The 16,032-nt window shown below is 37.4% G+C and overlaps 1 protein-coding gene across 7 annotated transcripts in view; it reads right to left on the reverse strand.

Moving 5' to 3' along the window:
* The window catches only part of EPS15L1 (epidermal growth factor receptor pathway substrate 15 like 1), a 54,393-nt gene that overhangs the window by 28,053 nt on the left and 10,308 nt on the right, over positions 1–16,032 (reverse strand). For 3 of the 7 annotated variants that reach the window (XM_021540087.3, XM_085562401.1, XM_085562400.1), the window contains 14 exons: positions 15,800–15,957; positions 15,196–15,352; positions 14,404–14,466; positions 12,788–12,873; positions 12,358–12,430; positions 11,684–11,845; positions 10,677–10,874; positions 10,252–10,416; positions 8,251–8,377; positions 8,079–8,129; positions 7,542–7,678; positions 6,454–6,514; positions 5,992–6,074; positions 4,384–4,516 (listed from right to left, as the gene is read on the reverse strand). In XM_021540087.3, coding sequence (XP_021395762.1) covers positions 4,384–4,516; positions 5,992–6,074; positions 6,454–6,514; positions 7,542–7,678; positions 8,079–8,129; positions 8,251–8,377; positions 10,252–10,416; positions 10,677–10,874; positions 11,684–11,845; positions 12,358–12,430; positions 12,788–12,873; positions 14,404–14,466; positions 15,196–15,352; positions 15,800–15,957 — 1,654 coding nt within the window. The remainder of the gene's footprint in view (positions 1–4,383; positions 4,517–5,991; positions 6,075–6,453; positions 6,515–7,541; positions 7,679–8,078; positions 8,130–8,250; positions 8,378–10,251; positions 10,417–10,676; positions 10,875–11,683; positions 11,846–12,357; positions 12,431–12,787; positions 12,874–14,403; positions 14,467–15,195; positions 15,353–15,799; positions 15,958–16,032) is intronic. The other 4 variants (XM_021540089.3, XM_085562398.1, XM_021540088.3 and 1 more) reach the window with 3 other exon arrangements.

The following is a 16,032-nucleotide window of genomic DNA, read 5'->3' on the forward strand; positions in this document are numbered from 1 at the left end:
ATTATTTATGATGAACAAAACTAGCATAAAGCTGAGATTCTATCCAAGATACAAATCTAATTAAATAATCTCATGATTGTCAGACTCTCTCTTAATCTTAGTATTCAAGAAAGGAAAGATATGGATCTGAAGGGTGCCTAATCCATGCCACACAATAAGGGTTTACCTATCCCTGCCTGATAGTACCAACCAGAGAGAGCTGTGAACTGAACTATCTGCTAATACACTCAGATCACAGCTGCTCCTCCATGTTCCAGCTGTGAAAAAACCCAAATATCAACTAAAACCAAACTAACCAACGAAAACAACCAACCCATTTTCACTTTACAAGCAGAACAGGTCAGGATGTGTAGAACCAGACCTGATGACCCACTGCAATCATGCTACTGATAACTGCAGCAGCAGCAGAGAAGTTTCTCTACACGCTGTGCAAAGACTGTGTCCAGATATAAGAGCAGCTCCCCTGAACCACAAGCTCTTTTTAGAGGCTTTTCCAGGTGCATCTGAAGGCCTTTTGCTCTGACCATCACTATATGGTAAACACAGGTTGTGTCCAAAAGGCTCCATTCCAGGACCTGTGCTCTGCAAGTTCCTCATGAAGGACTTGGATGTGGGACTGGAAGGCAGACTTAAGTAAGTTTGATGACACGCAGTTGGGAGGAGCTGTTGACTCCCTTGAAGGCAGAGATGTGCTGCACAGAGATCTTGACAAAGGAAAGGGCTGGGCAATCCCCAACTTAACATGTCAAGTGCCAGATCCTGCCCCTGTGCCAGGGCAGCCCTGGATGCATGGACAGACTGGGGAACAAGAGGCTGTGAACCAGCCATGTGGAAAGGGACCTGGGAGTCCTTGGCTGGTGGCAAGTTTGATCTGAGGCACCAGTGTGCCCGAGCAGCTCAAAGTATCACCATGTTCTGGAGGGCACCAGGCCTGGCATCACCAGCCTGGTAAGGGAAGGGATTCTCCTGCTCTGCTCTGTGGTGGCCACACCTCCAGTGCTGGGGGCACAGAAGGAGCCAAAGCTGTTGGAGAGTATCCCAAGGAGGGACACGGAGCTGGGGAAGGTCTGAGGAGCGGCTGAGGGCACTTGGCTCGTTCAGCTGGAGCACAGGAGATGAGGGGAGGCTCCTCGGGGGCTGCAGCTCCTCCCGAGGGGAGGCAGAGGGGCAGGGGCTGAGCTCTGCTCTGGGACAGCTCCTGGAGCCCAGCGAGGGCTGGAGCTGTGCCAGGCCTTGGCATGGAGCTCAGGGAAAGGTTCTTCCCCCCGAGGGTGCTGGCACTGCCCAGGCTCCCCATGGCAGGGGTCACAGCCTAAGGGCTGTCAGAGCTCAACAGAAGTGCTTGGACAATGCATTCAGCCTTTTAGAGGGTGAGATTGTTGGGGTAGCCTGTGCAGGGCCAGCAGTTTGGCTCCATGATCTTTATGGGTGCCTTCCAACTCAGGACATGCCATGATTTTAAGTGTTTCCCTAATCCTGTGCTCAGCTCCAAGGGTTTGCTCTGTTTGCTCTTTGTTTTCATGCAGGAATGAGACTTGATGCCAAACTCCTTGTTCATCTGGACAAAACAGAGACGTGTGGGCAAGGTGAGAACTGTGGCACACTTTGGTCCAGGATGTTGTGCAATCCCTCAGTGGGATATCAGACAATGTCTGCATGTCACATGCAAAAGCTTCACATAAAGAAAAACACCAAATTAGGACTAATCAGGAACAATCCCTGGTGGATCCTGTTTAGTTTCCACTATCAACTGCCTGGGAAATCAGACAGCTTCCAATGCTCTGCAAAAGTATTTCTATTTTCTACTTGACTGCAGAGGTTTGGGGACAAGTAAAGTTTCCTTTTAGAGCTTTTTTTGCACCTGCCTACCAAAATGCAATCAAACCACAAAAGTGTTTTTCATATTAAACCCCCCCTCAACAGAAAGAACAGTTTTACTAAAAAGAGTACGAGCATTGAACAGAAAGGCAAATTACATGTTTGTCTGGTAATAATGAGCATTTATTTATCCTTCAGCAAGATCTTTATCACTTACTTGTTTTTTAATTAAAGAGACCAATAAGAAAGGTAAGAAACAACGGAAGCTTCTTTCTGTTGTTTGGTTGCTGAGCCCATTCTAACGCACATTTTATGTCTGTATCTCTTGCTACAATCACACTATATTACTATATAATTTCTCATGCTTTAAGTAACCACTGAAGATTGTCTTAGTTGTGGAAGGAAGGGAGGAGTAGAACTGCATAAACACACAAGGCTCATTTGCTTTAAAAAAACCCCTGTTGTTTCCTCCTTAGCCTATTTTATCATAACAACATTTGCTTTTGGTAGAGCAGCGGAACCTCACAAATATTGTATCTCCCTAGAAGTGGGGGAAGAAACACACTTAAACCATCTTTAACCAACTGATTAAAGGCTGAGTGCACATGTCTAAGTTAAAAACATATTGATACAGCTGAATATTCCTCAAATTCCTCAAACTGTACAAAAAACAGAATGAGGACACAGAAATTCAAAAACCCTCAAGTAGGTGAGTCAGTACTCACCTTTCCTGCTACTATTACACTGCATTTGCTAAAAGTAATCATGTTTCTAACAAGAAGTAGAAAGAAACCACATATAAGAGATTACATGGGTATACCTGGTATTTATTTGAATCATCCAACTTTATATAGGCCCCATTAACTTTAAAATATTTTATGCAGACTTTTTTGGAAGATGGCCACTTACATTCTTTTCTTGAAAACCAAATAAAGAAAAATAACATCATTCACAATGTGAAATAAGATTCCCTTCAGCTTTTCTATTTCTCCTTTTATTCATGTCTGTCCTAGTAATTAATATTTGTCAATATGATATGTTATGTGGGCTTTTTTTTAAATTACAGAAAACTCATAAGTAGAATAATAGAAAATATTAGAAAATACACAAAGCAAAACTAGAACAAACTACTTCAAGGATTTTTCCACAGTCCTAGAGCATTTCCTGACAAGTTTGCATCCCTACTCACCTACAAAAAAACTCTTATTTGTTGCTTTCAGGGTTTTAGGGTGCACCATCATCTCTTAAGCAATAAAATCACAGCAACAGGAACAAAGTAATGCTGCTGCAATGGACTGCCTGTAAGTCTATTATGTGAAATGGTATCTTTCATATCTTGGATCAATTTATGGGATAAGTAATGACATTAAGGATACCCTGGTAATAAGCAAGCACTTTTCACATTATCCAAGGAGTTTGTTGTAGAATAACTGGTTTGCAAAACCAGCCAGATCAACAATACCTGTCACAAACAGGCTGCCTGTTCTGCTCCAAAATGCACCAGCACAAAGGCAGAGAACCCACTGCAGGAGACATTAATGATGGATCTGTTCTCTTTGTACTATGCTTCCTGATACAGTCTGGGGATATATAAATACATGATGATCAATGTGTTTAATGCAAAATTCTGTGCCTATCCATAAGCAGCATCTAGCTTCTGTTGTTTTTTTTTGAGCCAACTGAAAGTTCCCTCTTGCTATCAACTGAACTCTACCATTGTTGTTAAAAGGAGACTTGAAACTACATGGCTTCAGTTCTTTAAACAGTTTCACTGGTAGCTGAATATCTTGAAAACAACTGCAAGGAGAACAGAAATTGAAGCTCCACTAAGAGAAATCTTATTTTCAATCCATGATATTTTTATATCTCCCAGATCTCCATAAATAACGGACTTGAAGCAGGAACAAAGCCATATATATTCAGAAAGTGTCTTCTGTTTAATGTGCAAATGCAAGAATGATCCTAGCTGGACAGACAGATCAGGACAGGTCTAACTGTTCTTGTCAGTACCTAGTGGCAGATGCCTCAGGAACATCAAAACAAGACAAGGATGCAGCCATAGTCATACTGCCTTGCTACTCAGCTACAAAGAGGCTAAAGCCAGTATTTTGGCTTTTGGGACATCCCATTGCCTCTGTTTCTTCTGAAAATTATCTAGAGGTTTTTTTAAGACTATTTAAACTTTTTTGCATTCAGCATATTCTCTGGCAAACATAGAAATGAATCCTGAATTTAAATTTCCATATAAAAACAAACCTCTTTATTTTAAAGATGCCATTTACTAATCTTATATGTTGCCTACTTAGAAAATACAGGTTTTTTCCTCCTGCTTTTTCCTGCCACATGTGATTTTATAGATCTGTAATGGCACTCTCTCATCATCTGTTTTCCACTTTGAAGAGTTTCAGTCTGGTTTACTGATAATTTTGTCATTTTACCAATAACTTCAAATCTTCCTCCATGGTTGAAATACAAGTTAAACAGTAGACTGTCAACTTGTTCTTACATGCAGCAATACACTGTAAATTGAAAGAAACAGCTTTTAAAAGAAGAAAACCTCCTTACCACTGGGTGGCTTGGGTCGTGGAGGGACATTTTTCTTGGGTGGTAATGCTGGTGTGTCTGATTTGCTTTTGAAAGGGTCATCTGTGAATCCTGCCCCTCCAAAAGAGGAGGCAAAGGGGTCTGAAGCTACTGACTACATGAGAAAAAAGAAAAGAAAAGGGATGTAAGCACACTGGAGAACACCTGTGGTTTCATTAAGCTACAGGTTAAATAAAAGCATTAACTTCAAAACCTGAGGGCAGATGTACAGAATTGTCACTGGTGTAGGAGGCTCATGCCCAGTGACAGAGGTGCTAAGATTCCGTTAACATTTAAAAGACTTTATGCTCTTAATAATTTAAGTACTTCCAGAACTTTTAGTCCTAGCAAAAAAGCTGATGAGGAAATAAAAGGAAGTAAAACTTTACTTTTTACTATTTGGCAATGAACAGTCACACCACAGCCTGACCTTCACTCTAATAAACAGAACCATGACAGAACCTGGAAAAACACTGTAGAACGGATAACTTTAATCCAAACTTTTCTGAAGTTACACATAGGTATTTGACATTTTAGTCAAAACCTTAGGGAATATCCAAAAGCATGTGTTTAAATCTTACAATATTCACACAGCTTTTCTAAAGGACTCTCTTATTAATTAAGAAGCATGTAATTATTATGTTGTGCAGGGAAATTTATCACTGTGAAATGAAGAAAGAGGAATTTTGTGAGCAAAGGTGAAAACTGCAGTCAAGCGTTTGCTAAAATTTCTACCTCAACCCAGACATGTCTATTGGTAAAGGCTGTTGCCATCTAGTGGAGAGCTAAAACCCTCCCCAAAATAGTAAAAGTTAGGGAAGGAAAAAAAAATCCAAGAAATATAATTAGTCAAAGTGAAATGATAACCTATTTTATTTTTAACATTTACTCCACAGTGTTCAAGTGTTACTATAGAACTAATGTAAGGAGTTGGGCACTGATGTTAACTGTAAATTCCAAACTCCACCTCAGGAAAGCAGACCAAGACCTTTCCAATTATCTATATTTTTCATGTGTGTCCTGAACCTTTTTCTTCATCTGCTATTTAAAATGAACAGAAATTGCACTTTTAAAACATGGCAGAGACTGACTGTTCAGAGTGGAGTAAGGTTAGGTTACATATATTTAGTAGCACAGTATTTTGTTAATAGTTGGACTCAATCTTAGAGGCCTTATCCAACCTTATTGATTTTATGGTAAGTTTAGAAACAAGTCAGGATACTTACTATGAAGTAACCAAGAAGCAAATTCCAGGGCTTAGACGAAGGCTGGATACTGAAATATATTAATATCTGCAACAACTACCTCTCCTTACAAGTTAAAATTACAAGTTAATTTATTTTCCTGATCTGGTATTTGAAAATATTTGTGAAAAGTCTATTTTTCCCTACTGAATCTACTAGTCTTAGTAAGACTTTGCCATATCTGACAGGGCTGGAAAATTCTTTGCTATATAGCTGGTGAGGCTGATCGGAAAAAAATGAACAAAACCAGATTGCCAGCTGGAAAGTTACAATCATATCACACTCTTTTAAAAAGTGTCTGTACATATATTTTTAAATGGACAGTTGCTCTCCTTTTAACATTTACCTTTGACATCTGACTGAAGTCTGCAAACCCCTCACCACCACTGAAAGCACCACTTCCAAATGGATCCAGTGTTCCAAATGGATCTGGAACAGATAAGCAGGAAAAAAAAGTTATTTTGAATAATACTTCAGAATTACAACAAATGCATGGTGGTGCCAATGCCAATGAAGCACAAAACTAGGCAAGTGGTTAAAAAACACCTGCATTTTAACCTGCCATGAGCTGTTCAAAGAGAATTCTATAAAACAATAGGTTTTCTGCCAGTTGTTTGGAGGGAAAATATGAGAAGAAACAAGTGACATATATAGTGCCACTCAGACAGCCTTTATGAACTGTAACAAGACCATGATGTTTTTTGACAATGGTTCACAAGACTCTTTACTCTCAACTCTTATATTTGATTCTTCTCTCATAAAAAGATATCTCATAATTCATCTTCATGTGAAAATGTTTACTGCTTACCTGGACCTTTTGAAGAGATACTGGAAGACGTAAAAGGATCAGTGCTTTCAAAAGGGTCAGGCTAAATAAGAACAGATATACATAATTATTTTTCTGCTGGATTGTGCACTTACCATTTCATGCCTATCAAAATCTCTTGCTTTAAGACAAATAGTTTCCAGTTTCAGACCACTCTATTCAGTGGACAGAGTAGGATAAAATCAACTGATTATATGGAATTTACATTATTAGTGCATTTGGCTATTGATAGCCTTGAACACAACACCAGGTACCCACAGGTGAGAAAAACATCCCACTGCAATATATGCAACATTAACTACCGGGGCAAAATATGAAAATACACCCAAAAGTGTTTAGCCTTTAAACAACAGAGAGAATATTCAGGTCATGCATTTATATTATTATTAATTTAGGGAGTCTGTACACTGCTTCTTTTTAAACAGATGGTTTTAGAGCTGCTCTTCAGTTTGACAAGTCAGCTTTTATTTAAGTACAACCCTATACTGCAAGACAAACTAACTTCCCACAGACTCAATCTGGTCTTGGGTAGCAACACTCAATGAACTGCATAAGAATGAGGGAAATACTAATAAAAACAAACCAAGAGATTCATACTCCCCCCCAGACAAGCACACACATGTACATCAGGACAGCTCAGAACTGAAAATATGGCTATAAAAAGTGTGTGTTCTGTGCAGTCTGTGCTGCTTCAGAGTCTGCTGCAGGCTTAGGAATCCTTTAGCCAGAGCAGCTCCTCCATCTCACTCCCTATGTGACTGCAGAAATCTATGGGATGGAGGAAATGGTGGGAATGAGTGAGTGCTGCTGGTTTAAAATTCCCAATAGAGAGGAAAGATATCCACCTAAAAGTACCTTCATGGTGAATGTATCTCATTATCATGGAACCAGAGAGAACACTGCTGATTGCCTAAACAATCTCCACTTACATTTTAAGAATACAATTAATGATATTTCATCATTTAGGAAAAAAAGCATTTTGTGTTATTTCACTCCTTTTAGCTTTCAGACAATAATAAGCCTGTCAACAGTAACGAAATCTATTAAGTGTACATTTTAAAATTACTGACCTTTGAGGGTAAAGTGGGGGTTTTTGTGAATGGATCTGAGGTAAATGGGTCACTCTTCACCTGTTTCTTGAAGAAATCCTCAGGGGCAGAACTACGAAATGGGTCACTTTCCTTAAATGGATCTCCTCCAAAAGGATCTAGAAGGAGCATGAAAAGGTAAATATAATGTAGCACTTGTGTGTCTATAAAGAACATTCTGTATTTGACCTCATACTCACTGATACAATTTTTCTTACATAAACACAGTGTTTTGATAAATCTGATAGACTTCCAGAGACCTCTCTAAAGAGGGTATTTACTAAGTTTGAGCAGTGTGTTTATATGAAGCTTTCAGACTTAATAAAAAGTTACACACTTCTCATTAAACATATTGATTCTGAATATATATATAAACCTGTTGGATTTCTATGTTCCCACATGCAAAACAAAAATCTGAAGCCAGGGAAACCTTTAGGCTTCCTTTGTGTTTGTAGATCTTTGTGCTTGGCTACAAATTGTTTATACCACATCTGTCCTGTCATTAAAAAGAGATATTACCTGCTGGAGCAGGTGGTTGTTCTGCAAAAGGATCATGCTGGAATGGGTCACCTATGCAGAAGAGAAAAACAATTTGTTTTATTTATTATTTAGCAAGATGATAAAAGTTTGTGAAAATATAATTTACTCAACAATTGATCTTCAAGGTCCTAGATAAGCATTTGTCACTTACTGCCTTTGAAGGGGTCTGCTCCCTTAAATGGATCAGATTTGAAAGGATCTTCTGACTGGAATGGGTCTGTATGCAATTCTTGTGTATTATTGGTAAACATCAAGGCTTTATTCTTAAATGGATCATCCTAAAAATGAAGAGGAGAAATATCAGAGGAGCTTATCATTATAAAAATAAAAATAAAACACCCAGTTACCCATTTAGAAGAAATTGTATGCTACCTAGGTTCCTGTTTAACAGTCTTTAAAATTCCTAAAGAACTTTCTGAATATGTGACTTCTAAGTAGAAGTAATTACACAGCAGAAGGAAATGTGTACCCCAAGGCTACACAGAACACCAAAAGATAACAATACATATAGCAATTAAATGTTAAACTGTTGCCCATATTAATATATTCAACTCTCAAACATTTAAATAACAAAAGCAAACCAACCTCAAACATCACAGTATCAAAAAATTCTTCTCCCCCCATTATAGTTCAGCTTCAGGTAACATACTTATTTAAAAGGAAAGGATATAAAAATAATCTGTGGACTAGAAATACAACAAATTACTACTGGGTAGTCAGATACTAGATTGCTTCTTGTTAACTCATCTTTGAGCTTAAAGCTCCCAACACTGATTTCCCATGAAGGAAGAGTCACCCCAACATTTTGATGACAGAGTTTTCTCAGCAGAGGCCAAAGCTACATTTGTCAAGTTACAGAAAATACCCTGCATGAACAAGCAGCAAACTGAAGTTATGAAACCCCTTCATGACAATCATTTTCATGATACCCCTGGCTTGGGTTTTGTTTGGAGGTCTCTGATGAAACCCCAAGTGCACAGCAAAATTCCAGGGATAATGGGAGCCATTCCATCCCAGCAAAAGGAATAGCCAGAAACAATTCCCCACTTACACTGCCCCCAACACCAGAAAGAGACAGGATTTATTTCATCCCTTTACAAGATGCAAATGAAAATGTCCTAATTAATACTTCTCAGAACAGCAGGAGGGAGGTGGGGAGAGAAGGAAGAGGAAGGAAGAATTGAGAAACAGGAAAGTGGCACAATGGTTTAAAAAATTGCTATGAATACAGACTGGTGTTTTCTGCCAGTAATTGGCTCCTAGGTTTTGCAAGAAAACATCTGGAAGTTTTCACTGGAAATTAAATATATTTATGCAAGCCATGCAAGCACAGAAACTAAGCACTAAGATACTCTAGTACAAGTTTCTCAATGTACTGTTCTTTTTAATCTACACTGTTCTTCTTTTGAGCAGTTTGTTTTTACAGAGCAAGTGTGAAGTGCTGCATAAAAGCAGCAATGCCTGATAAATACTTATTAACACATTACATATTCAACTTCATATTAAACCCCCAGCAAATACTGTGCTTACAACAGTAAACAAGTTTCCATAATGAAGAAGGGCCATATAGATGTGCAAGCAGAATCAAGCAAGGATGAAACTTTTCATCTTGTCATATTTAAGAGAATAAATAAGCTTAAAAAACAAAAGAAAATTTTTGTGTTTTAGAGGAATATTTAATACCCAAATCACCCAAAAGAAATTGACTCAAAAAATGTTTAAGAACTTGAAAGATTTTATGATTTGGGAAAAAATACTGATTAAATAAAAACATAATAAATGAGAAAGATGATGCTGAAATTATTTAAGCAAAAGAGAACCATCCTTTCAGAAAGGGAGCATGAGATATCTAATAAATATAGCTCATTATTAGTAAAGTAGAAATTTGTAGAGCTTCCTTTGGAAATAAGAAAGAAATACATGATAAACGAAAATTTACAGCAAAAGAAGGTTTCACCTTGGTGAAGTGGAGAAGAAAAAATGAAACACTAAACTGGAAATAAAGCCCCACCTCTGTCCTGAGACTGAACATGTGACAGATTACAAATCCACAAGACCATGTGCCAAATACCAGCTAAACAATACTTCAGATGAGGTGCAAGTCAGAAGCTTAATTAGTGTAAAATACACTAAATAACAGTATTTTTTTTACCATAGCTCCATAATTGCTTCTTTCTGTCTGCCCAAGGCCTTCACTCATGTCTGCTAAATTTGTCAGACTCCCACCATTAATCCCATTGAGAGCTTCATTGTATTCTTCAATGCTCTTATTCATTTCCTGGTGGCTCTCTTGCAGCTGAGAGAGTTTACTTCTTGCCTGAAAAGAAAAAATGCTTTAGCATGTTACACTCAAGAACACTGGCATTCTTACATTCTTACACTCTCCTTAAACACTGGTGCCTGACTGTGGCATTTTATTCCCAGAGGAATTGAATGCTTCCTGACTCAAACCAGGAATTTGCCTACTAAACACCAGTCAAAAAGCCTTATTTCATGAACCAGGATTTTTTCCTCCTCTGAAAAAATATTTTTTCAACTCATTTCAAAAGCAAAAATTGTATAAAGCACAGTGAATACCTGGTTTATTTCTTCCTGGGTTGATTTTAAAGATTTGATTATTGTTTCAAGCTGCACTTTTCCAGCCTGGATACTCTGCTCCAGCTGAGTCTCTTCTTGCTGGAGGCGATTCAGCTCTGCTTTTGCTCTATTAAGGTCATCTTCCTGTAATTTTAAATCTGATTCCTGAGACTGAATCTGCATTTTTAGTGATGAAATCTGAAAAAACACAGTAGAAAAATTAAGAGTGAAATTCAGAATTTATTAAATGGTGAATTTACAATAAGTAATAGAAAGTGATACAGCAACCTATCAACTACTAAGGAAAATATTTAGAACTTAATATGAAGTTATGCTGCTTCTGCTGTTACACAAAATCCTTGATAAAAGCACATTCAATAAAACCTAGAGAAATAGTACTTTAAATTAGAGAAACACCCCACTACTTATAAAGGTAAAGCTGTTTCCTAGATGTTCACCTTCATAACTTGGTCCCATTCAAACATTTATCAAGTAATTTAATGTTGATTTTAAGAGTTAAAATTACAGAGTTGCTTATAACCTTCCTTATACACTTTCTTCTGTGACTTCCTTACACAGGAAGTTTCTACCTTAAGGTAATATCCTATTTCCACTAGCAATTGCATCCACCTGAAAACTCAATCCTGATGGCATTCAGAGTGATCAAAACCAGCACCACTGCCATGGACTGGCTCATGGGTTAGGACTACTGATTTTCAACTGCCCTATTAGGCTGAATAAATGTTTAATAAAAATGGGATGCTGCACTTTAATATATTCTCAGAACAATAATTCCTGTACAAAGGAATGGAGATCATTGGCTTAAACTTTTCTTTTATGACCTTTTTGGAAGGTATTAAGGATAGCAAAATCCTTTCTCTGACCTCTATATTTTTGTAAAAATTGCTGTTTGTGGTAAAAAGAAAGTTTATTCATTAAATAAATAGATTTTCCCTCAACAGAAGGCATTTTACCCTTGAGCAGGTCCAGAATTAACATCCACTTACCACCTGTGTTTCTTCCTGGCATTTCTGCCTTACATCATTCAGCATATCTTTCAGTTTGGCTTTCTGCTGGTCCATCTCATCCAGGCGGTCTTGGGCATCTTGTTTTTGAGCCTCCAGCTCTTGCAAGTTACTTGTTTCCCTATCTAAATCATTTTGCAGCTCCTGAAGAAAATTCCACAAATTGTAATTCATATTTAGCTGTTGTCTTAAGGAAGCATCAGCCACAGACAACATAGCAATATTCAGAATATTTTTTATATCATGTATGCTACACCTTGCATTGGCCTATTTTGTTTCTGCAGGAACTTGTGTAAGACATCAGGAAATAAATTACTGCTCACAAGAAGGAAAAGGGACTGTGACACAAAGCACATGGCTTTGAGTTATCCAAATTATCAAAACCAATACTCTCCAAACATTGATTTTCTAAATTACATCTTAGCTAAACACTAACAAAAAAGACATTCAAACTATTCACATATACTATGCTTATATTAGCCAGCATCAGATAAAAACATTTCTCATGGAGAACAGTAAAATAATTTTTTTCTGCCAGTGAGAGGAAACTCCCAAGAAAGAATGAGAAAAAGAATGATAGAATGACAGAAAAAATGCTAAAATGCCACATATTACTTAGATTAACATGGAAACTATTGGTGATAAATGGTTTTTACCTGAACTTCATTGGTTTTCTGTCTGATTGATTCTTCCTTTTCCCTAATGTCCTGCTCCAGAGAATATTTTTCTCTGTCAGATAAACAAGAACATGTATTTATGATTAGTGAAATAATACAACACATGCAAAAATCAATTAAATATTATTCTGGAAACACCATGCAGATAAAAATGGCAGCCCATATTCTCATGTATTCTTTAAAGAAGAAAAGGTGCATAGGTTATCAATTATTCTCTGAAAAATGCCAGCTGTGCCCATCATCAATCTTTTGAAGTCACATGATAGACCTGTAGGGTACCACTAGGAAATTCAGCACCAATTACAGCAACAAATGATGACAAAATGACTAAGAGAAAATAAACTGACACATCAGTACCACAGACATAGTTATTCTATACCAAGACTTTGTTAAAATCCACAATTATTACCTCTGCAGCTGTGCAATTTCCTGACTAATATCATCCAGCTCCTTCACCCCTGTAAATTCTCCTGATCCAACAGAACTTGCACTGTCCTGTGAAGAATAAAACAATCTATTAAAATGTCAAGTTGTAACAGAAACTCTTTCTTTAACAAAGGCTGAGGACAGAGGTGGGATACAAAATCCTCATTATTTGCATTTGCAAAATTCCATAAGAGACATCAAATTATTCTGTAACAAGCAAGGAACATGCCACACAATTCTACCCATGAGACAGGAGAACTTTTAATATGCCTGTTTAACAGACAGGACAGTTGAACACACAGCAATGAAAGGACAGGCACAATCCCAACAAGGAAATTGCAGACTATGGTAGAATTAAAATTCAAAACCTAAAACTCAGTTCTGCTATAGTCAATAATAGTAAAGTTTACATGGGACTTAATGAAATCAGATTGTAATTCCAGTCTTCTAGATCCCTGTCACAAATCAATGGCAATTTCTGCAATTATACCCCATTTCCTATAGGTGGTTTCTACATTCATTCAAGCATAGATCAGGGAAGATACAGAGGGTATCCTCTGCCTTCTAGATAAGTTAAGAAAGAATGCCAGCATTAGGTACAAAACAGGTTGTTTTTATATTATTATTATAAAAAGAATTGCTCTTTGAAAAAAAAAAACCACCACAACTGAGGAAAAGCTGCAGCACTGAACTCACTGCTAGTATGACAAACCAGGAGACCTACAACTTTTATATAGCATTTTGAAAAGAAGAATGCAGAGTTTCCCTGCTTCACTCACTTTGAGCCTCCTGTGATAACCATAGAAAGCTTGGCTTTATTAAATATTAAAAAACAAACAAGAACCCAACTAACAAGCCAAGACCAGCAGAGTAAGATATGACATTTTTGTGGAAACAATAGGTGAATATACAGTTTAAATAATTTAATCAAGTCCTCACTTTTGGGGGATAGCCCTCACTTTTTGGTATTATGCCATTAAGTAATCACAAATAACAACAACAATACAGACTAATTCTTCAAAGAAGCAAAATTAAAAATCACTTTTATACTGTCAGGACAGATAGAGATTTGCTGGGAGACCTGTACTGAATGCTGGACAGGATCACAGCCACGTGTCACCCAGCCTGACTATGAAATAAATTCAAATGAGCTGCTGCACTGGTTAGGACAAGAGTCCCTTAACTAAGCTCACAATAGCACACAGTTTATTTTATCTTATGCTCAGCTAAACACATAATACATAGGAAAAAAAATTTGCAATTAACTGAAAATAGCAGGAAGCTTAAAGCTCTCACACCAAGATGTATTTACTGCTCACAGCTGCAGAAAACTAGTCCAGGAGTAATTTCTACAGCACTGAGCTGCCTGTCCCAGAACTTCCTGCCAGGACAACACATCTCCAGTTGTTGAAGGAACATCACCAGGTCGTCAGCCAGTGCTGGGCACTTCACATTGCTGTGACATTATCACCACACCAAGAGCAAGTGGCACAGAACTCAAGAGCAGAGACAGGCACAGGTGTAGAAATAAAAACTTTTGGAAGTTACAAAAAGCATACATTAGAAATGTGAATTCCTTTGGACACTGCAATTACTCACACGCCGCATTTCTGTTAGTGCTGAGATCTCAGATCCTACAGGGGTCAAGTAACCTGATAGAGTCTATAGGAAAAGAATATAGGAAAAACCTTAGGAGGACCATAGCAAGAGCAGCAATTAAAATATATTTAGAGTTCCAAAGGTTTCTGGTTAGGCAAAGCAAATAAAAGTAAAGAAAAACACAGTATAATTTATAGAAAAGGTGAATGTAGTGACATCACAGAAGAATTTCTTCATTTCAGTTTCAGAAATGCACTGACATGCTATCAAGGAAAGGAACAAAGCAGGGTCAGCAAAGGATCTCCAGTCAAGTGGTATTAGCAGTGATGGATACAGGACTGTGGACTGCTACACAGGATGAATTCCAGAAATTAGGAAGTCATCACTCCTCATTTAGCCATTAAAAAATTTTATGTTTCCATGGGAGGAATTTGGTGCTGATCACAGTCAGGGACAGGCTGCTCAACCAACTTTTAATATTTGCTGTTACAAGTTCCCTGACTTAATCTTCTGTATGACAAAGGATTATTTTTTATGCTAGATTTTTTCCAGCATTATTAATCCTTGGTTAATGGAATATTTTACTGCATTTTTCTTTACTTACTGTCTTAGTTGCTAAAAAAATAGCTATATTTTCAAATGTTAAAAGAATTTTGTTAGAGAGATAAGAAAAAATATTGGTAATTCTTTATCATAATACTAAAAGAAAAACCCACATAAAATTCATACTCAAAGCCCATTACTTTTAAAGCACATAAGTTCAGTGTTATCTACAACAAATTGCTGACTTACCTGGATGGGTGTGTTTCTGTCTGAGGGAGGGATCATATCTGGAGTTAACACCTGTGGAGGATCAATCCCTTTGCTGACCTTCTGCTGAATGAAATACATGGCAAGTGCAAACTGGTCTTTGCTGAGCTTTCCCATCTGTCTCGTGTCTGCCAAAGACCTGATAAAAAATAGATCATACTTACAAACAAGAAAATCTTATTTCTGGTCTACTAAAAAGCCTGAAATACATATATACATGTAATTTCTTCCTGGTTCATCCTCATCAGAGCTTACTTATTCTAGTCAAATTTCCATAAACAGTGCAGTATTTTATTAGACATATTTAACTGAATAGTGTAAGTCTGAGAAACTATTCAGAGCACTAGAACTTCAAAAGACAATCACAATTCACAGACTGACCTATTGCCCCCCTCCCAGAAAAGCAAAGGGAGTATTTATTTCTCTCTTAATTTGCCATATAGCCCACATATTTCAGTATGTGGACAAGTAAAAGAAGTTGGGGTTTTTTGTTGTTTCTGGCATTTTTTTAATGTTAGAATCACACTCTGAATCTGAGTTCCCAGATCAGAAAGTTACAACAATACAGCTACTAAGGAATTCTTACCATATATGTGCTAGGAGATTCTGAGATAGACCTGAATGCATAAAAATGTCCTTTACTTCTTGGCCACTCACAAACCCATCCATGTCTGTGTCTGTTTTTAAGAATATTTCATCATATCGTACTTTTTCAGACACTGGTACCACCCAATTCACAGCTGGCTGCAAAACAAAGGTTGGCATTTCAAAAGAACAGAAATAGTCTTTATGAACACACTGAGTGTATATGACATTATC

Source organism: Lonchura striata, chromosome 28, assembly GCF_050655825.1.
Source record: "Lonchura striata isolate lonStrDom1 chromosome 28, ASM5065582v1, whole genome shotgun sequence".
Taxonomy (NCBI): Eukaryota; Metazoa; Chordata; class Aves; order Passeriformes; family Estrildidae; genus Lonchura; species Lonchura striata.